Raw genomic sequence first — 23,728 nt, 5'->3', positions numbered from 1 at the left:
TAAAAAGCCTTTTTTGAAGAATACAAGAATACGTATCGTGGATCCCAACGGGTGAAATTTTAAGGGAAATTTGTTTGAAGCCTAATTTTAATATAAATCTAAAAGAAAATGCAACGCTGCAAGCCAAAACAACAAAACCAACATAAAAGTCAATGAGGATAAAATTACACACCAAGTAAAGAATTGATGAACAACATTCTATATAGTAGGTATACTGTGCCGACCCCACGTAGAAAGTGGGAAAAGGTAACGACGATGAAGAAGATTCTATATAGTAGGTCTCCAAGTTAAGGATAAGTTTTAAAAGTGCACATGAAGAGGAAAATAAAATGAAGCGTCTGCAAATGAAAATGAAGGAAAACCATTTATCAATGTAGCAGAAGAACCACCAGCAGAAAAATTATCAGCATAAAATCACTGATAGAAAAATACAAGAGAAACTACTTATCTAAATAGTAGAGAATATATCTTAAATGCAAAAGGAGAAAAACAAGACAGTACTGAGCAAAATGAAATTGTACAGGAAATTGTTGATAAAATAAATAAAAAAATGATGAAAGATTAAGAAAACACTGTTTCAATATCGTATCAATTCTTCGTTTTTTACTAGAGTATTAAAAATTTTCAGAAAAAAACATTTATGTCTGCTGTATAACTTAAATTCGAAACTGAAAAAGTATGCATTCAAAGTTTCTAATAATTACTTATTCAATAAACGCAGCAGAAACAAAATATAGTAAATATTAATGTTAAAATTAAGAGAATACTTACTTTTACTTTCTGTATCTTGCCCTTGAGTGAGGAATACAGCCCAATGTGCTGGAAGAGTGAAGTCTTGTACTTCGGCCGTATCATCTCCTTGTTCTTACCACACGCTTTCTGCAAAAGATATAGGTAAATTTTAAATAAATATGGTTAATATCATAGCGTGTAATTGTTTTGAATTGTTTTATGTTTCCAATAAAATATTTTGCAACATAAAGGCAATGCTCTTCAATTCTTGTTTTATCCAAACTAGTTTTATTAAATTTCACACACCAAAAATTCGGAGTATTAAGTACCTAGCACGTGGGATACCTTGGAAGATTGCAATGCAAAAGTATTTGTTCATTTGCAGTAATCTGAGCAAAATTTCGGACAAAATCAGTACAAATTAACTCAAGGAACTTACTGAAGTCTTATCGATGGTGCACACTTTGTCTGCCAGGTAGCTCTCTAACAACCAGTCAATGGGGAGGTTGTTATAGAACAGCTGGACATAGGTGATGAAGCGGATCAGATCGGCGGACCGGAACAACTTGCCGATACCACCAACTTGGCAGTACTCTATGAAGAACCAGTCAGGAGTTGAGGTCGTTGTGGCTGTGGTGAACTGTTTTATGTCCTGGAAAGAGGATAACGATAGTTTTCTAGCTTTTGTTGGGCTTTTGGAGAGAATAAAAGAAAAGGCATAAAGAAAAAGACGATGCAAGATGAACTTTGAAATACAAAAAAAGGCTTAGCAAAAAGCAGTTAAAATAAGAGTTTATTAAATCGAAAATATTTCGCAGAGCATTTCGTTATAATTATAATAACAAAGTTATAAATACAGAGGAGACACACGAGATATTTGAAGGCATATAAAGTCAATTTCTGATTCCCAAGAAATAGGTTTTCTATTGGGATTTCCTGTTATGTATCGGTGAAACCTAAATTATAGGATATTTTTTTTATTTATTTTGACATGCAGTCAGCCATACCAAAAATTATGTTTAGTTTTCAATTTACGACACCCAAAAAAACTAGTCATCTGAATGATAAGACACAAAAGTATTAAGGTTATTACATTACATTACTGTGTTTGCAAATGAAATTTTTCTTAGAATAAAATTTAATTCGCCAATGTATAATTAAAAATATCGCCAAGCAAAATATTGCAAATTCTATTATATCTTAAACTAATGCAACTCGATATAAAGACAGGCGCGCTTAATTTTAACAATTAATTTAACTAATAGATCAGTCTTTTAATTGCATTGAGTAACAGACCGTGACCGTGTTATTCGATTATCGATTAAGACCGCAATCGACATCATTGCATTTACGAATAAATGTAAGGTTAAATGCGTTTACAATCTTAAAATTTGCACGAAACAAAGCAACAGTTTTTGTTAATTCACGTCAATTATCGAGGAGGTCATATCCATCTGAGCCAATCTGATCATCTTTATAACTTTCGGCAGTCAGTTTATATTCTAAAGGTTGATAAAAACCCCGCGTTTCTTTTTAAAGTTTGCTGCCATCAATGTTAATGATTTAACCATTACTCGAATGAGAGGAAACCTCACCTGCATGTATTTATTCTTGGCAACTACATCATCTTCCAGCATCAAGTAAAAGGCACCACAGCTTTGAGCGTACGCCATCAAGAATATAGTGTCCAGATTCTGTTTTGTCCTCCATTTCACTCGCTTTTGGGAATCGCCAAGAGTCAGCGGTAAAGCGTCCAGGTCGGGGTAGTAGGAAGCTGGAGGCGAGATCACTTCAACCAATCCATTTTCTACGTGCTTTGGAAATCTGTAACATTTTTTTTATATTATATGTATATTTCTGGAACATCGAATTATACCTTCTCGTAGTTAATAAAAGCTAAAATAAGATATATTTTGACTAAGTTTAGTTACTGTAAAAGTTGATAGATGAAATACATTTAACTCGTAAGTATGGTATGAGATACTAAGGCCAAAATACTTTATTCGTCTGAAATTACGCTTTTGTTATTGAGTGCTTCGATTTTAAGTTCATTCTGCTAGAATTATGCCAGATGCGTTAATTTGTATAGTCATTGATCCTCATTCCTAAGACTTCTGTTATCATCTTTTTGTCCCTTATTACTTCAGACTTCAGACTAACAATGAAGGAGTAACACTCAGTCTTCTCTCCATATTTAAAGAAGAGGTAGAAGAGAAATTCCTTAAAGCACTTACAAAGTTTCAATCTGTCTTGCAGTGTTGAGAACGTATTCCAAGTCTGTCTCGCCGACCATTACTACGATGAGTGTTGATGTTAAATCTTCTTCCGTCAATCCGTCTATGAGATGCTGAAATAATAAAGAAAAAGGCATTTCACAAACTTTGATCATTGCAGTTAGCATTTCTATTTGAATACTACTCGTAAGTAATACTCAAATAAATTTATAGTTTCAAAACAACCGCATAAATACTGGACTCGATTCCTTAACAGCGACAGACTATAATAGACAAAAATTATTAATTAAAGCAGATACCACGTGTTTAAGGAGGGATAATTATCTTTTCTTTTATATCTTTCTATGAATGAGGTAAACACACAACAGCAAAGATAAGCCATTGAGGCGAACATACAAATGAATGAATAAAATTACCTTCTTTGAACATAAAGACTACAGGAAAAATTAAATTAAAAAAGTTAAAAGTAACGCAAATCGTGCCTGAAGTTGCAATGACGATAAAATAGTGAGAAACCATTACAAAGACAATAACTTACAGTAAGTGTGATCAGCAAATAGCTCTCCTTGTCTCTTTTCACTGTGGGCACTCCAATGACAACATCTGCAAAGGTTTTCCTCTCAACTCTCATGTGATAGGCTGGTGTCAGACTGAACGGGTCTAACAGGAGATGAGGCAGGAGTTGCGTGTTGAATGCCGAAGACAGCGCCGGCAGCTGCTTCGTTTGAAGACCAGCAGCGGCCCTTGTACCTGAAGAGACGATAGAAAAACCAAATCGAGTCATAGACAGTAGACAGATTGTTTTGTACATAGCAAACGAAATAATGTACTGTCAATCAAATTTCACATAAAATGAGACAATTTTTTAAATGTGACTGTTATCATCAACAACCCAAATCGGAAAAACACAAAACCCAAGTTTTAGGGGAAGTACGAAGAAAGTCATCGAAGTAGGCAGATCAAAAAAGGCTTAATTTTTATGTCGCTACGCCAATGTATCGCTAAAAATATTTCGCATGTCGCCGACCTGATTACATTTTTGTCCTATAAACAGCCTTGTTAATGAATGATAATTCAGTCATGTTGTATTTTTTTATTATCAGATTAGTAGAGAATTATCATTAAAACAAGGTGATGTTGAATATTAAATCAGATATATGTAATGATAAATAAAAAAAAACATAATTCGCTAATGGCAAAGCAATTGTGAAACACTCGTGACTTTAATATTTAATGCAAAATGAGCGGTTATCACTGTAGGCCACATAAACAGTATGACTGAAACGTGGCCGACAGTAAAATATTATTACCTTCTAACCCATAGGTAGGGCAGACGGTGCTTACAATGTTTATAAACGTTTCATACATTCTTATATAGATACATGTGTCAGGTTAAGATTACGATTAAACAATGCTATCGGGTTTAGATTAAACAATGGGTAATCCCAAGATTCAAACGTAACATTCCATATTATGATCGATACGATGAATGACTGTGTTCTTAAACTTCCCCACCATCAGTCTTAAACATACTTTTATTTAGTGATCACGATCATATGCCTCTTTTCTGGGAGGATGGAAGGAGACTAATCATTTTTAATTTTTTTTCTTCAGTTCATCAGTGTAGGGTATTTTTGACTTGAACTTTCAAAGGTCCCTCTTCGTTTGATCCAGATATGTTTCCTCTCCAACGTTCCTACAGGAACTATTTAAACTTAATTTGAATATTTGCTTTGTCAACTTGCTTTCATTTATACTAAAGTAAATAACGATTTCCGCTAAATATTATCGATTAAAACCGATAGAGTTAGCAGCAGAAAAAGAGCACTAAAAATGGTTGAAATTGTTCCCAAAAATCATTGCAGTACACTCACGTCTTCAGTTTCATTATCTTTTTTTAAATAAAAAGCAGAATAACCACGCGATACGATAAAAGAAAGGAAACAAGATAATTGCATAAAAACGTTAACAGATTTTTACCTGTTAAATTCTTCAAAAGCGCTTGCATCTCTGGAGTAAGATTGGTTGAAGAAGACCCGTCAATGATTGTTGAGCGGTTGATGTCCGCGTGTCTGTCTGTCATTTTTGCCTGAAATAAAAAGTAAAAATTAGAAACGTGTTTTTTTTTAAAGTAACATCTTCGACAAGCAGCGAGACTTCTAAATGTATGGTCCAATTAGCATTAAGTCCATCTATTGTACCTTTGAGCCTCAATAAAGATTTAAATAAATAAATACTCTATGGTGTAAGTACTGCAGAACTCTGCTCTATGGTAATCATTGTCCACGGTTCTTCTCAATTTCATTTCTTTCCGTTCATTTTTAACTCAGGCCTTGCTTCGATTTTCTTTTTAGAAATAATTCAAAGTCACTCTCATCTTAAAGTTGCAGTATTGCAGCTGCAATTACCAGATCTCGTATTAAAAGCAGTCGTTTTGCATATACTGATAATTATATCGTCATAATTTTGAAATGATATCAAGATTTTACGAATTGCCTGCTTAACACTAATATATTATAAAAGTTTTTTTATTCGTTGTTTTATCATTATCATCATTATAACTTTAAAAGAAGACATAAAATAGAACGTACATCATCCTAGACCGACACCAATACAAATCACTAGATAATCTGAGCCGATTATTTATTAATAAAATATTATATGAAAGATGAAATAGGTGTCTATTAATTATTATCTCTGTGATAAGTGTTTATTGTGGCAGAGCCGATAAGTTTCCTGGAAATTCTTAAAGAGTAAATTTATCTATAAGTATTTACAAAATGAAGATTTTATTTCAAACCTTTACGAAATTACTTAAAGACGCAAAAAGTAGCTATGAAAATGACGTTTATAAACAAGATTTAATGCAAAAAGATTCCCAAAACTCATTAGCTGATGATACAAAAAAAAAACATTTCTTCTTATTCATGAACAAAAAGGCAGTACTTACTAATAATAATGTTTGCTAATGTACCGGTAGACATAAACAAACCTTTTTTCTAGAAATGTCCCAATCAAGCTAATTAGACGTCTAATAATAAACTTAAAAACAATAATAGGAAAACAAGAGATCGCTTACAAAATAAACATCGCTTGTTTTAAACGAGAAATAATTAACTAGCTAATGTCTACATCGCATAAAGCAATATATCTACCTATATTAAATCTCTTTAAGATATCTGCAAAGTGTACTTATTTCAATGGTTCTATGAAGCAACAAAATTCATTTGCCATAAAATTAGACCTGGTTATTTAATATACAGATAAAAGCTATTCGCTATATTAGTTGCAAAAGATAAAATCAAAAGTATAATACAATGTAAGGTAAAGGTAAGTGTAATATAAATAAAATATTTAAATTTCAATTAATCATAACAATGTATTCTCTCATTCACATTTCTATTGTAAGTTTGGATAATTGTAAAGTTGACGTTATTGAAGAAAATGCTGCAGCGCAGTTTGTAACCGCTTCTTCTGCACTCACTTCTGATTTGGAAGCGGCAGTAAACTTAGTGTGAAGAAATTTATTTAACGTCAACCAATGTTGTGAAACCAACACACAATATTACAATTAATAAAAGTGACGTTTAATGACGTCTATATCTATAGTCTTGAAAAGATTGATAGGCCACGTTCAGCTATTTGGCTATAAGTTGTAATGAGATTCAAAGAGTGGCGTCTGAAATCCTTCCTACTACTATTATAAAGGCGAAAGTTTGTATGGATGTTTGTTACTCTTTCACGCAAAAATTACTGAACCGATTACCATGAAATTTGGTATGTAGGTAGCTGAAGACCCAGAATAACACATAGGCTACTTTTTATCCCAGAGTTCCCGCGGGATTGATAGGGTTTCCATGCGGACGAAGTCGCGGGCGGCCTCTAGTACATCATAAAAATGAATAAAAATTTAAAATTTTGAGTAGTGGCGTTATACTATCCTACCTTCGGGCGTATTGCGATTTATCTACCTATCAATTAACTTTTATCTACCTATCCATTGAATAAGTGCCTAAGTCTACTTCATCCACGCTTCAAAGATTATTTGCTTTTTGCATTAATGCAATGAAAACTTTTTCCATCCGTATCATAGACACCAACTACTTGAGACTGATTAAAACTTTATAATACGGAGTGGACTCAATTCAGTGCCTTACCGACTCGTGCCGTGTGGTTCCCGGCACCAATACAAAAATGAATAGGACCGCTCCATCTCTTTCCCATGGATGTCGTAAAAGGCGACTAAGGGATAGGTTTACAAACTTGGGATTCTTTTTTAGACGATCGGTTAGCAACCTGTCACTATTGGAGACTCAATTCTGTCATTAAACTAAATAGCTGAACGTCGCCATTCAGTCTTTTCAAGACTGGATGGCTCTGTCTACCCCACAAGCGGTATAGACGTGACCATATGTATGTATGTATGTATGGACTCAATTCACCTGCATGGAAATAACTTCTTGCTGGCGGGAGCGGTAGAGGGACTCCAGTAACTGAAGGTGAGCCTGCATGTCGAACAGCTTCTGTTCCATCTTCATCTCGTTCTGCAGACTCCCTGTTGACAATTGTGAGCCAATATTATATATATATATATATATATCTATATATATAAAACTCTTCCGTTACTGAGTGACTGACTGACAGACAACGCACAGTCGAAACTACTGGTCGTAGACAGCTGAAATTTGGAATGTAGGTTCCTTGGGATATGTAGGGGAGCACTAAGAAAGGATTTTTGGAAATTCAACCCCCAAGGGGGGGAAATGGGGTAAAAACGTTTCTATGAAAAATCTTATTCCTTGGGTTTATAAACTTGAAACTTGGCATGAACACGTACATAGGCAAGTAAATATGTTTGACATTATAAGTTTTTTCAAACTACCCTCCAATCGTGATTTAGGGGGTGCGATTGGGTGACTGATTTATTAACGCACAGCCGAAACCGCTCGGTATAGGAGTCTGAGATTTTGAACAGAGGTTCCTTTAGTAACATAAGTGAGCACTAAGAAGGGATTTTTGAAATGTCAACCCCCAAGGGGGGGAAACGGGATAAACTGAGCCGGGGCTGCGGGAAAGTTCTAACGAGATACCGTGGCCCCGGAACGCAAAGGGCAACTGGAGGAACGAGGTGGGTTTTAGTCAGTAAAAGTCTGACACTCCCTTCCGTTCCACCCAGAGCGGGAGAGGTCATTTGATGATTTCCCATCCTTAAAAAAAAAGACTTTGTATGACAACTTTCAGTCGTCTCTTTAACATACATAATAACATACATAATTATGTACATACATGCATAACATTAATAACATCACGCCTTTAAATCCCTATTTTGTGTTAACACTACAAACAGCTAAAAGGAAACAAGTGAAGAGACGAAATTTGTCCGCATCCATTTTCACCTAAATTCTTAACGTTAATGGGATTTACTTTTTATTATCAGGTCAACCTAATAGCCTTACATGTACGTATAACTTCGTAAGAATTTTCTTTCAACTCCTAACCGTTGAGGAGTTGTACCTTCCATCATCAGCTCATTCACATGGGATGATGACTATCAGACGCAAATACTTAAACAGATCTATGAAATTGTCAAAAACGTAATTGCCTGTAAAACACATGTAATCGATAAACTCCGAAACTACTGAATCGATTTCAAACATTCACCATTAGAAAGCTACATCATCCCTGAGTAACACAGGCTATATTTAATTCCAGTTGTAACAAGATTTCAGCCTGTGGAAGAAAAAGCCCTGTTGAGATCATTAAAAAACGCTATATATAACCGAATTACACGTGGGCGAAGCCGCGGGCGGAAAGCTAGTATATTTATAATTTCATAATAGAAAGTGTTCTTCCTCATCTATGTATTGATTGGAGTAAATTGTAGTAAGGACTTAAAAAGACAACAATTGGATTTAGTCTCTTAATTTTATTAGTATCACATTATATATACTTAAGACTGTACTTACTCGTAACTTACCCTACCACTAAACTACACAATAATATCAAAAAACAAATATGAAATACAACAAAATTTTGTAATTTTTGATTAAACAAAGATTTAATCCCTTTTGACCTTTTGGCTAAACAAAGATTCAATCCGTGCGTGACCTTGGTCGATACTTTTAATATTATACTTATGTCTTATTTCACGCAAAGTTTAATACTTCTCATATGAAAACCGTCGGCTTTCATAAAATAAAGATTGAAAATAAAAGGTACCTTATTTCGCAACAAACAAACAGTTAACCTTGAACCAATATTGGAACAGTATTGCTTCGCTAATTGATAGACCACGTCATGCAGTAACGCTGAAGATCCCTGACCCGCCGTCATTATGATACAACAATGTCATGAGAAATGGATCCCTAACTCAGCCAATGAATATTTTCGAAGGTACATTAGTTTAAATGCTAACCAATTACTCTTACGGTGAGGGTAAAACATCGTGACTAAACCTGTACATATCATAAAAAAATACTCTTCTCATACAAATATCATACTAGCATACGGTGCTCGACCTGTGTGAGACGATACATTTGTTCCCGCTGAAATTTCGGCAAATCTTCTCTTAGTCTACCATAAAAGGATAAGCCAAATATCAATACTCGATGCAAAGCGCTTTTGCATGTGGGTTGATGTATCAGATAAACAATAAGTCAGTGCCCACTTTTTTTTAGAAATTATATCCCTTACGACTAAATTAATGGTTACTGGCGTGGCTTATCTATATACCTACATACATACATACATATGATCACGGCTTTATCCCTTACGGGGTAGACAGAGCCAACAGTCTTGAAAATACTGATGGGCCACATTCAGCTGTTTGGCTTAATGATAGAATTGAGATTCAAATAGTGGCGGGTTGCTAGCCCATCGCCTAAAAGAAGAATCCCAAGTTTATAAGCCTATCCCTTAGTCGCCTTTTACGACATCCATGGGAACGAGATGGAGTGGTCCTATTCATTTTTTATTGGTGCCGGGAACCACACGGCACCTATATACCTATATGTATTAAACTAATTTTCCTTAGGTATCTAGAAAAACCTTATTTTACTTGGCGGATGTCGCTGTAATTTTCCATGCTCCCGCGGGATGTCTCTCAGCCGATGTACTCGTATTCAGAAAACTACAAGCTAATAAGCTTATGGAAAATTAATTAAAGGAAAACCTATAATTAATATCCTTTAGGTCCCCTCATATGGCACGGCGGAAGACACTGTAATTTTCCATCGTTGCCTTGTTTGAAGACCTTTAAAATTGTACACTATTTTCTGGACTAGACATTTACCGGTATTTTTGAGATTACCCCTTAAATTTTTTAAGTATTATATAAATATATTTTTTTAAAAAATATCTGAATAATACATTGTCTACGTACGAATACATCCATACATTTATATCTATATCCCTTGCGGGGTAGATAGAGCCAACAGTCTTGACTGACTGAGGCCACATTCAGCTTCATGATGAAATTGGGATTCGAATAGTGACAGGTTGCTAGCCCATCGCCTACTAAAGGAATCTCAAGTACATAAGGCTATCCCTTATGAAAAATTTAGTTATAAAATTATTAAAACCTTACACTGAAACCCGGGGCTAGCTAACACATCTGTATAAATAAAAATATCGTAGTAAATAATTTGTTCCACATCACAATCATAATTTTAAACGTACTCTCATTTTGAACTAAGTAAGAAATATGAACTTTACCTTTATTAAATTAAGGCTGCATTTTATGAGCAGTCTAGTAGCCGCGTAACATATATGTCGTCATTAGTTTCTTACCTAGTAATAGGTATAATACCACCATATGACGTAACGACTATTAATGGTAAACAGTTTTCTTTGTTAAGAAATATGGCACACAAAGGCAACTGTCGATTAAATACGTCGCCATTGTTCATTATTCTAGATATTCTTAGTCGAATCTAGAATATAAAATATCATACCTGTATTGTTTTTGGTAAAAGGATTGTATAACTAGCCAATATTGTGAGATGACTGATGAGTGAACTTGTGAAACTCTAACCTTCTCTGAGTATAAATCTTATCATTTAGCCATCGGTACCGTGTGGTTCCCGGCACCAATAGAAAAAGAATAGCACCACTTAATCTCTTTCCCATGGATGTCTTAAGAGACGACTAAAGGAAAGGCTTATATACTTGGTGTTCTTCTTTTAGGCGATGGGCTAGCATCCTGTCACTATTTAAATCTCAATTCCATTACAAAGCCATACAGCTGAATGTGGCCTCTCAGTCTTTTCAAGACGATTGGCTCTGTCTATCCCGCAAGGGATATAGACGTGATTTTATGTGTGTGCATTAAGAAGCAGTCTGTATTTTCTATTTTAAAAAATCTAGACTGTAAATGTCATTCTTTTATTGAGATTTATAATGTTGCAAATAAAAAAAATTAAAATATAATCTTACATATTTACATTAAATTAAATAAAAAATTGATCTGTAAATTTTTCATAATTTAAAATAGCATGTTATTTCAACTAAGGCTTATTTAACGTTGTGTTAAAATGATATTGAATATTATAATTCAATAAATTTATCTCATTGCAACAACTATTTATAGGTTTCCTGTCTGATGAATCACATAATAATAATTCAATTGTTAAGTACAGTATTGTTACATTTTATGAACAAGGAAAAACCGGAATAAGGTTATCAAATCGGGATTTTCTATTGAAAAGTCCTTTCAGGATTACCTTAAACCGACTAGCTTGTTTAAAAATATTCATAAATGTATTTGAAATAAAAATAATAAGCGGTATTATACCAAGTGGAATGATGTAGTGTATGTTTATTCCAGCGGGAAAATAAAAATTTTATACAATGTTTAAAATACCTTGAACAATTTAATTCCATCAAACGAACAGCGAATAAACATGTTTTCTTTTTTTTGCTAATAAAGAAAAAAATACAGATTCTTCTAATTTTTTTTTTTAATCGAATGTGAAATTGATTCTGTCGTGAAATCGGATTATTTTGCTAGACTTGTTCCCGAGTCCCGAGCACCAGTAAACATTACACGTAGACATCCCGCTGTATCCGGGACGTCATAGTTTCATTGAACCGTAAACGTAAAATACATTAAGCAAACTAACAATGACAACTTATACTTACGCGCGCCCACATGCAATATGTCGAAGCATCTTCCATATTTAGCACAATTATAATATATACATACATACATAAAATCACGCCTCTTTCCCAGAGGGATAGGCGGAGACTACCTCTTTCCACTTGCCACGATCTCTGCATACTTCCTTCGCTTCATCGACATTTATAACTCTGTTCATGCAAGCTCGGCGGTTTCGGGTACTCTTGACCTGACCCTTTACCAGGACGTCCTTAATTTGATCAAGATACGTTCGTCTAGGTCTTCCCATTGCGATCTTTTCCTCCACACTCTCCTTGTATATCTGCTTAGTCAACCTGCTTTCATTCATTATAATATATCTATATATGATTCATTAAATAATCAATACAGAATTAATAAATTTTAAATAATGAGTATAAAGTACTGAGATATAGATATAGACGATATAGACGCAAGGGATGTAGACGTAACCATATGTATGTATGTAAGTACTGAGCCTAGTAAGTTGCCTGCCTCGTGTAAGGAAGAAATTGAATATTCAAAATGGAAAAAAAAATGTGTGCGTTAGTTAGCAGTAGAACGCCATAATGAATATTTGATCAAATTGGAAACGTTTCTTGTAAAATATCCATGACATCCATGGGAGAGAGATGGAGTGGTCCCATTCTTTTTCTATCGGTGCCAGAAACCACACGGCGCTAAATAAAATGATAGAATTATACAAACGGAACCAAGTGCTATTTATTATTTTCTTTTCATTGAAAAGTAAATCCTTACAATAGCCAGGTGTTCCGTCCCTCGATGGACTTAAAACTTGAACAATAAATACATTTTCTTCGTTCATATATACGTGTAACAATGGAGTCACCTGAAATAGATTCTATGGATTGTACCTGTATGGAGTACTAACGTATACATGCATACATCCAAAAAATCACGTTTTTATCCCTTACGGACGTTTTTATCCCTGTATAAATAATACAGGTATCAAATGCGCGCGTAATGTATACCTTTATTATATCTCGCTCGGTGACCACGCATCATTGTGACAATATTCGAAACGTCCGAGATATATAGATAATACCTGTATCTATACTAATATTATAAAGCTGAAGAGTTTGTTTGTTTGTTTGAACGCGCTAATCTCAAGAAGTACTGGTTCGAATTGAAAAATTCTTTTTGCGTCGAATAGACCACTTATCGGGGAAGGCTTCAGGCTATATAACATCACGCTGCAACTATAAGGAGCAAAGAAATAATGGAAATAGTGAAAAAAATAACGGAAAAAATTATTCATCCTTGAGGGCTTCAATGATGCCCAAAATAACTATTCCACGCGGACGAAGTCGCGGGCACAGCTAGTTATTTATTAACTTTAAAATCAGTTGTAACATAAATTTGTACCTACGTGTATTTTACACTACAATTGTGCTTTATATTTTGTAAATACGGGTTTACACTCGCCCGCCGCACTACTGTAGCGAATCACAAATGAAGTATTGAAAATTTAATGCGGCCATTGTTGTGGTAAACCTGTCGAGAATGATACCGGCCTTTGTGGAAATAGCTGATGAGAAAATCCGTTTATTCTGTGAATCAATCAATGCGAAGAAAAAATAAAGAAAACAGGCTTGACCAGGTAATATTTTATCAAAATTTTAGTCGATTGTAATTTTAAGTGCCGTGTGGTTCCTAGCAACAAAAGAAAAAAAAGAAGCACTCAGGATACAAAGGATGTCGTAAAAGGCGACTAACGGATACGCTTATAAACTTGGGATTCTTCTTGCAGGCGAATGGCAAGCAACCTGTCACTATTCAAATCCATACCTTAGACGTCTTTTGCGATAACCATGGGAAAGATATGGTGTAGTCCTATTCTAAAGTACCTTAAACTACATGGCAACACACGGCTAAGCAAATAAACTAAGGCATATGTGAATCCTTGTTTCAAGTTAAAAAATCTTGACAGAGTCACACACCATTCTGACTGTTAAAAGATGGGGGTCACTCCTTATAATTACCTGTCTAACCCACTCCAAGACCAGACAAAGGCTGACCCCGGGCTCCAAAGAGGGACAAACGCCAGTAAAATAATAACAGTAAGTACAGTCAGTGGCGAGACTAATAGGCGAGACTGTAATATCACAGTAACCTGCAATAATTTGCATGCTTCCGCGATTTCTATTCGAGGTGGGGTCTCTGTTATAGAGGCCGAACCCCTGGGGGCACAGAGCACTGAAGTGGCAACAAAGTGTTAGTAAACACTGTGTTTACGTACAAAAGAATTATCGTCATTTTCTGAACATGCATCTTTCCATGTTTATAGTGTTTACAATGTAGTTTCTACCTAATTCCCATAGGCAGAGATTACATTTTTATACTAGTCCTGATTTCTAAATTTTATTTTTTCTTCATTTAGGTACATTCATCTCATTTTCATACAAATTCGTTGGAGTAATCTTGAGCTTCATTCACAATGTCACCCGAATTTATTCTTATTTCTATAACCGTGTCATAATTTATATTCTTTTCCGCTTTTTCAAATTCCATTAAAAAACCTAACACTTACTCCGCTTTTGTTCCTGTTAAAATATTAAACTCTCTGACTTCATTTTTCATGACTTTTTATAAAACTTTTTTTTTACTTACATTAACAGTCATTTATTTTTTTTTAAAAAAAAAAGCTTCGCACAAGCAGTCATCCATCTCCCGGGATTTGGAACTCATTCATCCTTATTCCTAATTGTCGCAACCAAGACTAATTTTAAAATCCAATAGGAGCGGAGACAAAATGTATGATGTACGTGCACTTACATTCACAGTCATTCCTTTTTTTCAAAACTCCGCACAAGCAGTCAACCATCTCCCGGGATTCGGAACTCATTCATCCTTATTCCTAATTGTCGCAACCGAACCTAATTTTAACATCCAATAGAAGCGAAGACAAAATGTATGATGAACGTACACCAGATAGGCACATCAAGTCTTAAAATTGTAATTCAAATATCGTTTCCTCACAGACACGAATGTGCTCTTCAATAAAGGAAATGACATCCAAAGCCAATGGTTGTATTTTCTACAACTACCTCTATTTCCGTACGCCATCCTGCGCCGCTGATTGTCGGGCGCTACATTTTCCACGTCGGGAGCCTTCCCACGTGTTTACGCCCGGGTTATTCGCGGGGTCCGCTATTTCTAAAATGATACCTTCCACTGCTTTTGTTGTTTCGCTAACAATCTCGGAGGACACGACGTTGGCCGTAAACAATTGGCACTACATACATACACACACACGCACATATGGTCACGTCTATATCCCTTGCGGGGTAGACAGAGCCAACAGTCTTGAAAAGACTGAATGGCCACGTTCAGCTATTTGGCTTAATGATAGAATTGAGATTCAAATAATGACAGGTTGCTAACCCATCGCCTAAAAGAGGAATTACAAGTTTAAAAGCCTATTCCTTAGTCGCCTTTTACGACATCCTAAGCATAACTTAAATGTTATTTATGTCCTTTATTTTTCATTTTACAAAAATTTACTTTTTTCTTAGCGGCCAGTGCGCTATACAACTTTAAACAATGGGAAAGAGATGGAGTGGTCCTATTCTTATTTGTAATGGTGCCGGTAACCACACGGCACTGTAATGGTGCCGGTAAACAATTGGCACTACACTTTGCGCGTTTTCCCGTTCGCATGCATAGATTTAATTTATTCGTAAATTATAATGTGGCTGTTGCCGGCGGCGAAGCCAACACGCCTATGCTAGTTTTGTTCACGAGAAGAAATTTAATTTCATGTTAGTACAATTTGAATAATATACCTACATATTTTACTAGATAAATATTTCTTTAAATATCCGTAATGATTGCTATAAAGGTCTGACACGAATATTTAATTTTAAATCAACCAATTTATACCTATATTTTAACAAAAATGAAAAGTTTCGATGTATAATTTTAAATATACTATTTTAATGTAAATTTGAAAGGTAAAAATTACGGAAACGCAGAAATTAACATAAAATACTGTGTCGATAAAATTTTAACTTATTATAGTTAAAATGAAATGAAACTACCTATTATCTAAACATCTTTAAAACCTAAAGATAATAATAAAATTATATTACGGGTATGTATTTTCCTACCTTGAAATTTTGACAATTATTTTAAGCAAGCAGTAAGATTTACAGTAAGATTATGCAGTGACTGAATTAATAAGGGCCTATTCCATTTGTATCTATCCATACACACTAAATAATTCAGTCACTTATTCAGACACGTACAATTACATTATGCAATATCCTAAATGCTATTTTACTTAGCTGAATCAGATATTGTTAGGATTTATATTTTAATAGGCACAAAAGATATTCTTTATAAAAATTGCAATAAAGCCGAAAAAAAGATGCAGTGTCACTAGGATAAAAGAATAAAGAATAGATTAGATAGAATAAAAAAACATAACATATAATCACGTCTGCATCCCTTGCGGGGTAGACAGAGCCAACAGTCATCAAAAGACTGAAAGGCCACGTTCGGCTGGCTTGGCTTGATGATAGAATTGAGTTTCAAATACTGACAGCTTTGTTTTGTTGCTTGCCCATCGCCTATAAGAAGAATCCCAAGTATATAAGCCTATCCCTTAGTCGCCTTTTACGACATTCATGGGAAAGAGATAGGGTGATTCTACACATTTTTCTATTGGTGCCGGGTACCACACTAATAACTTTATCCGGTAACTGAAATACTAGCTCTTAATCATTTAGTAAGTACGTCTGAATTCAATAAAGTGGAAAACGCGGATTATCTATCAATCCACAGACGAAAGAATTGAAAGGATTTATCTGGAATGCCTCACACGGGTCGCTATGACAACAATGGCTTCCACTAATGAATGAAAGTTAATTGGAAAAGTTATGATGGCAAATTATATTAAGTCGATTTAATAGAAGCACCAGTTATCCGATATGCTATATCTTAAGCTGTGATAGTTAGGGCCGGTGTGATTAAACTTATCTGAGGTTTAAGGAAATAAAGAGAATGTCCATTTATATTGTATTTATTATCATTTTTTAATTTTTCTTGACCTCCGAGTCGGTTTCTTGTCGAATTCCCGTCCTGAAGCCTTCAGGAAGAGGGAGATTCGACGTCCCCTTCAATAAACATAGTGTTCCCTAAAACTTTACTCAACAGACTGTGTGTAGTGCTGCTTGTTTCTGCATTATAGTGATGTCAATGTTGGAGTGTAAGCTGTAACAGTACTGTCGCAGATTCTTTGCTATTTCTCCTGTTGCTCCGATTACTATGGGTGTTATTACTGTTTTGGTGTTCCAAAATCTTGTTATCTCTGTTTTGAGTAGGTGATATTTGTTGAGTTTTTCTATTTCTTTTGCTCCTATTTTATTGTATTGTATTCATGTATGTTTGTTTATTTGATATTTGTTATTTTATGATAATATGTTTTGGGTTTATTAACATCAGTAAGTTTATGTAAGTTTATATCTTAATTATTATGTACACAAGCCAATGCCTTTCTTTACACTTTCCTGTCGAGGGCTTGCTGGAAGAAATTTCTCTTTATTTTAAGTAGTTATTCTTATTTTCCTTGACGTACATAAATATATAAATAAATTAAGAGAAACAACAGTCTAAAAGTATTTACGGAAAACATATTGATAACGACGACAGTTTCATAAAATTGTCTTTCTAAACACAAGCCAAATATCACGGAGAATTTTGGTCCAATAATATCATAGAAATTTTTCTAAGAATTTGTCGTTAATAGAAGTTATTACAGGTAAGACGCTTTTGTTCAGACCGTCTCGCGTCTTACCTCCGCAAAGAACACAATCCCTATGGGATCAAGGTCACACAATAGCATATACCTACATTTACTTGTTTTTTTTTGTTTGTTTGTTTGTTTGTAATATCTTTATAGCACAGAAATGTATGCAGTTACAAAATAGTACCTACCTACATAGATATAAAAGAAATAAATCACTAGTAATGACGGACTTATCCCATGAAGGGATGACTCGAATACTCTTCCAGTCAACCGACAAACAATAAAAGAAATAGATAATTAAGTACCCCGTCTCATTCCTATGGATGTCGAAAAAGGCGACTAAGGACTAGGCTCATAAAGCTCAGGAATCTTCTTGGCAAACAATGAAATAACTGGATAATTAAGTACTCCGTCCCGTTCCCATGGATGTCGAAAAAAGCGACTAAGGAATAGGCTCATAAACTTGGTTTTTTTTTAGGCGATGGACTAGCAACCTGTCACTATTTGAATCTCAATTCTATCATCAAGCCAAACAGCTGAACGAGGCCTTTCAGTCTTTACAAAACTGTTGACTCCGTCTACCCCGCAAGGGACATAGACGCGACTATACGTATAAACTTACCTCCAGAGAGGGTAAAGACGAGTAGGGAAAATACCGCTGCGGCGCAAATGAGCAGGTACACGAACCGCTTCCGGGGCGTGCAAGCTCCCCGGGTCATGTTTTGCCTGGAAATGAAACCAGTATTATGTATGTATGTATGTTTTCCTTTAACACATGATATAAGTTTTACATTAAAAACATTTCCAGCTTATTAGTGCTGAACCACTACCTACAAAATGATAAAGTTTTTGATTTGTAAACAAAAACTTTTATATTTTGTATAATAGAAAAAAGAATTGGACCACTCCATCTCTTTCCCATGGATGTCGTAAAAGGCGACTAAGGGATATGCTATTGTGATTCTTCTTTCAGGCGATGGGCTAGCAACCTGTCGCTGTTTGAATCTCAATTCTATCTTAAAGCCAAACAGCTGAACGTGGCTAATCAGTCTTTTCAAGACTGTTGGCTCTGTCTACCCCAAAAGGGATATAGACGTGACCATATGTATGTATGTTTTTGATTTGTAACGACCATTATTTGGGCTACATCGCCGACCAGTCACACGTCTTTCTGATTTGGAAAATTATTGATACAAAGGTAAATTGTTGATTTTTCAATACAAACAGATCATCCCACCATAACATCCATAATTGATGATAAAAAATCAACTTTCGATAATATGTTACAAAATTTTGGTATCCATTTCAAAAATACGATGCTGTTTTAGTATCACATTGATGTAGTAGTAGCGACCGCATCGAAATATCTCATTAATTTCGTTATCAGACAAGGAATCGTCTTTAAACTTTACAAATTAATTTCACAAGAAACTATCACTTAGATGCATGTTGTCTTAAGCCGTCCCCGCGGTCTTGAGCAAGCAGAATAAATGAATAAATTACAAACCCATTATTGCACATTAAGAATATTAAAAAAATAATAATAATAATAATATCGATTCACTTAACGTAGAGAGAGACACAGTTTTCAACTGGGAATATACTGTACAGTGCCGTGTGGTTCCCGGCACCAATAAAAGGAAGATTAGTACCACTTCTTCTCTTTCCCATGGATGCCGTAAAAGGCGACGGGCTAGCAACCTCTCACTATTTGAATCTCAATTCTATTATCAAGCCATACAGCTGAACGTGGCCTATCAGTGTTTTCAAGTAAGCTTTGACTATATATATATACTGTCATGTGAAAGAAATCACTAGGAATTATCATCTGATTGTGACAAGTGGAAAAAAGTTCTTAGTCTCTGCCTACCCCACCGGAAAACGGCTTGATTATATATAATTTAGCATGATTTCGGTTGTATTTTCAGCGATTCAACTTCAAAGCCCGGAGTACCTAATCTAGGTGATTTGACGAAGGCCTTCTCACCAGAACGATGATATTATCATGTAGGTCACTCGATTTTATTCGATAAAAATCTGAATAATCTAACGATGATTATGTCATTATGAACGTACTTAATTATACTTGAATATACCACGTGTATCACAAAGAGGCTATTTTTATCTGGAAAATATAAGTCTGGTTTTGTAATGTAATAAGGCTTATTATAGGTTTTCTGTTGTATAAACTTAACCAGAAAGTATTATATTACGATTGGAAATTTTGATTTTTATAGAGTAGAAAAGAATTATTTTCAAAATTGGATACAAAGTATCACTTATTGACGTCACATCACTTTAATCTAATTATATCTATAACCGCGTCCAAAGCGCATGTATAGAAGAAACGGCGGAACAAACTACACTGCAGTATATATATATATCTATACTGCAGTGTAGTTTGTTCCGAGGTTCACACCTGTTTTGAAAGACTTGGTAAGTGTTAGAGATATATATATATATATATCTCTCTAACACTTACCAAGTCTTTCAAAACAGGTGTGAACCTCTTTTCAAAGCGTACCAGATCACATTGTGAATCAAACGTATCTTGAGAGTATATATATGTATATATATATATATGTTCGTAACATATCACTCTCAGAACTGTAGACAGCGCACAAACGTAATACTTTGAAAGCTTGTGAAAATATTGGTGAAATTTCACAATTTGCTGCCTGCCACTTCTGAAATTTCTAAGTGCTACTATTTCAAATGTCACTGCCCTTTGTCGTTTAAATTTCTCGATGCACAAGTTCATAGTGCTCTTATGCGATTTTTTTATATAGATTTATTATACATGAAGGTGTTGCCCGCTAGTTCGTTCGCCGTAAAAAATACTGAAAATGCCCACCCTATCTCTCAAATCGACTTATCACCAATAACTTCCAAGTACAGACATCGTTCAGTTATTATTTTATTATAAATCTGGATCTGGATATGGAGTTGGACACAATTGTATGACTAGACAAAAGGCTTAATATATAACGAATTACGAATCGATTTAATTGTCTACAATTAGCGAAAATTTAATCGTATTTATTCTTCAGATAATAAATAATACTTAAATATATACGGATATACTAATTACTAATAAATATAAATAATAACTATGATTATTATTATTATTATGATTATAACTATGATATATTTTGAAAGATTTTGTTGAGTAAAAATATTATATTATTTTTATGACAAATCTTTTACAAATCACATTGATTAGAGTCAGCTTAATAAGTACCTAAGTATATATAGGTATACTTATTGACAATCTCATCAAATCTAAAAAAAATATTTTGCTGTTCAGTTCTATATTAACAACTTTTTCCAATAACTTTGTAGATTAGTTTCAAATTGTGTGACGTTGAAATTATGAAATTTATTTAAAATGATGAATATATTTCATCGCTTTCCATTTCGAATCATTACATACATAACTTTAAAATTATTTAATTAACAAATAAGTTATTAAAAGTATCACATACATATTACACTTGAGTATTCTTAAGGATAAATATTTGTTTTATTATTTACGTATGCCTATAAAATTTAATTGACAGAGAACAAGTCCTTACCCCATATTTCAATCTTCGTCAATCAGCAAATTAACTTGAAGAGTTGCAGAAAAAAAGAATATTAATCAAAACAACAATATTTCAAAACAATTAAATTGAAATTCATTTAAAAATATGAAATTACTGACAATTAAAAATCGTCTCGCGCAGCAATCGAAATATTCTTCCCCAATCTAAATCATAAATTAAGAAGAAAAACGTTTTCAACCATGTGTAAAACATAGCCAAGAGCAACATTTTATTTGTACTTATCTTTGTTAGAATTTAAAAGAGAATTCAACAAAATGGGTAGTTGTACTCGATAAATACTTCAAACTATTGTGAATTTAGCGCGACTGGAGCCCTCGCGAGCTCTCAAAACTTTGATAAGAAAACTCCTTGATTCTCTAAGTCATTCTCTTTCGAGGCATGCGCAGAACTATTTCATCTTGTGTGTACAGGGGCCAACAAATTATAAGATACCATTTTGGAATGGATCGCCTTTACTGTGACGTTATAGAGCTTTAATGAGAACGATAGTGTAAGGTGTGCTTTTAACGGTACTGAAAATGGGACTGATTTGCTTAGAAGGCTCCACCCAGTGGGTAGGGCTTGTCAAATACTTGTTGCTTTAACAACAATAAAAACGTTTCGAATTACAGGTAACAATTACATGTTTCGGCGAATTACTAAAAATATATTATTTTGAATAGGACAAATATATTATTATGAATTACCGACACCGACGAGCTTCAGCTTGAAGTGAGTTAAAAACTTGGATTAAGTTAATGAAGTCCGCAAGGATCGTGACGAGTGGAAAGATGTAGTCTCTGCCTACCCCTCCGGAAAGAAGCGTGATTTATGTATGAAAATAACACTAACATATTACGTATTTATCCCATACGGAGTAGACAGACTAAAGGCACAACATGTCACTTCTCTATCCCATAGAGAGGTACAGAGAGATTCGAAGGCGAGATATACATTTAACTGAGATTAAGATAGTTATTGGTTGCTGAAACATTGCTTAAAAGAAATTAATAAGCCATATAAACTGTTCAAATTAATCTTAGACATTTCTAGTGAAATAATAAGACAAGCCCATAAACTCTTGAGATATTTATTTATATATATTTTTTTCTATATACCGTAAATTGTTAATAATAAAATTTTGATTAATCGTTCGAGGTCAAAAAACATCCTACCTTTTCTTTAATTCCCAATAGACATATTATAACATTACTTACATTTTAATCATTTTTAATAATAGAAACGGAACGTCCCGTCGCTAAGTGAAAAAAAGACTACAAATTTTCAACACAAACAAAATCCAAAACCAGTGTTGTATTGCATTAATATTGTTATAATCATTTTCATGCCTCAACTGAGATTTAATACCTATTTAATTAAACCTCCGCTAATGAATATAGTGTAAGTATAGTTAAAATTAATTGCCGTAAAGCATTGACCATAAAACAACACCGCACACAACATTCACTATATCGTTTCCTTACATTCTATTAGAAAATCACAAAATAATTTATGTGATAAGACTTTATTTTTGTTCTATAACTTTTTTTTTAATTATTCAGTTTTGATGGTCAATCGGTAAGATTTTACCAAAAATTGCGTGATGCGCACAGACGATCATCGTACGAGTAACATATCATATAATCCCTTGCGAGGTAGACAGAGCCAACAGTCATCGAAAGACTGAAAGGCCGCGTTCAGCTTAATGATAGAATTGAGATTCAAATAGTGACAGGTTGGAAGCAGTAGTAAAAGAGGAATCCCAAGTTTACAATCCTATCCCTAGTCCCTTATTTGAATCTTGGTTCCATCGATTGTGGCCATTCAGTCTTTTCAAGGCTGTCGGCTCCGTCTACCCCGCAGGGGAAATACACTATTTTGAATAACAATAACTGTTCATAACAGGCACAGTCACCAATACAAAAAAGGATAGGACTCCTCCATCTCTTTCCCATGGATGTCGTAAAAGGCGACTAAGGGGTAGGCTTATAAACTTGGGATTCTTCTTTTAGGCGATGGGCTAGCAACCTGTCACTATTTGAATCTCAATCCTATCTTAAAGCCAAATATGTAGCTGAAAGTGGCCTATCAGTCTTTACAAGACTGTAGGCTCTGTCTACCCCGCAAGGGATATAGACGTAATTATATGTATGTATGTAATACTAAAGTAACACATTAAAATTTCACAAATAACACATTGTAGTAGTAAATTAGCTATTCATTCGCTGGAATTGAAGAAAATAAAAGTGCACATTTCTAAACAGGCCGCAAGTGA

At 34.3% G+C, this 23,728-nt stretch overlaps 1 protein-coding gene across 2 annotated transcripts in view; it reads right to left on the bottom strand.

Annotated features, from left to right (window-relative positions):
• Window positions 1-23,728, bottom strand: part of LOC106133953 (alpha-1,3-mannosyl-glycoprotein 4-beta-N-acetylglucosaminyltransferase A) — a 47,449-nt gene that overhangs the window by 5,925 nt on the left and 17,796 nt on the right. Inside the window, exons 2-9 of one of the 2 annotated variants that reach the window (XM_013333858.2) lie at window positions 18,492-18,595; window positions 7,409-7,521; window positions 4,947-5,055; window positions 3,505-3,716; window positions 2,967-3,079; window positions 2,328-2,556; window positions 1,172-1,384; window positions 772-879 (exon numbers count right to left, since the gene is read on the bottom strand). In XM_013333858.2, the coding sequence (XP_013189312.2) occupies window positions 772-879; window positions 1,172-1,384; window positions 2,328-2,556; window positions 2,967-3,079; window positions 3,505-3,716; window positions 4,947-5,055; window positions 7,409-7,521; window positions 18,492-18,595 (1,201 nt within the window). Of the gene's footprint in view, window positions 1-771; window positions 880-1,171; window positions 1,385-2,327; window positions 2,557-2,966; window positions 3,080-3,504; window positions 3,717-4,946; window positions 5,056-7,408; window positions 7,522-18,491; window positions 18,596-23,728 lie in introns of those variants that run through there. The other variant, XM_060953474.1, reaches the window with a different exon arrangement.

This window comes from Amyelois transitella, chromosome Z (assembly GCF_032362555.1).
Source record: "Amyelois transitella isolate CPQ chromosome Z, ilAmyTran1.1, whole genome shotgun sequence".
Lineage (NCBI taxonomy): Eukaryota > Metazoa > Arthropoda > Insecta > Lepidoptera > Pyralidae > Amyelois > Amyelois transitella.
This window is presented reverse-complemented; position numbering and strand designations above follow the sequence as displayed.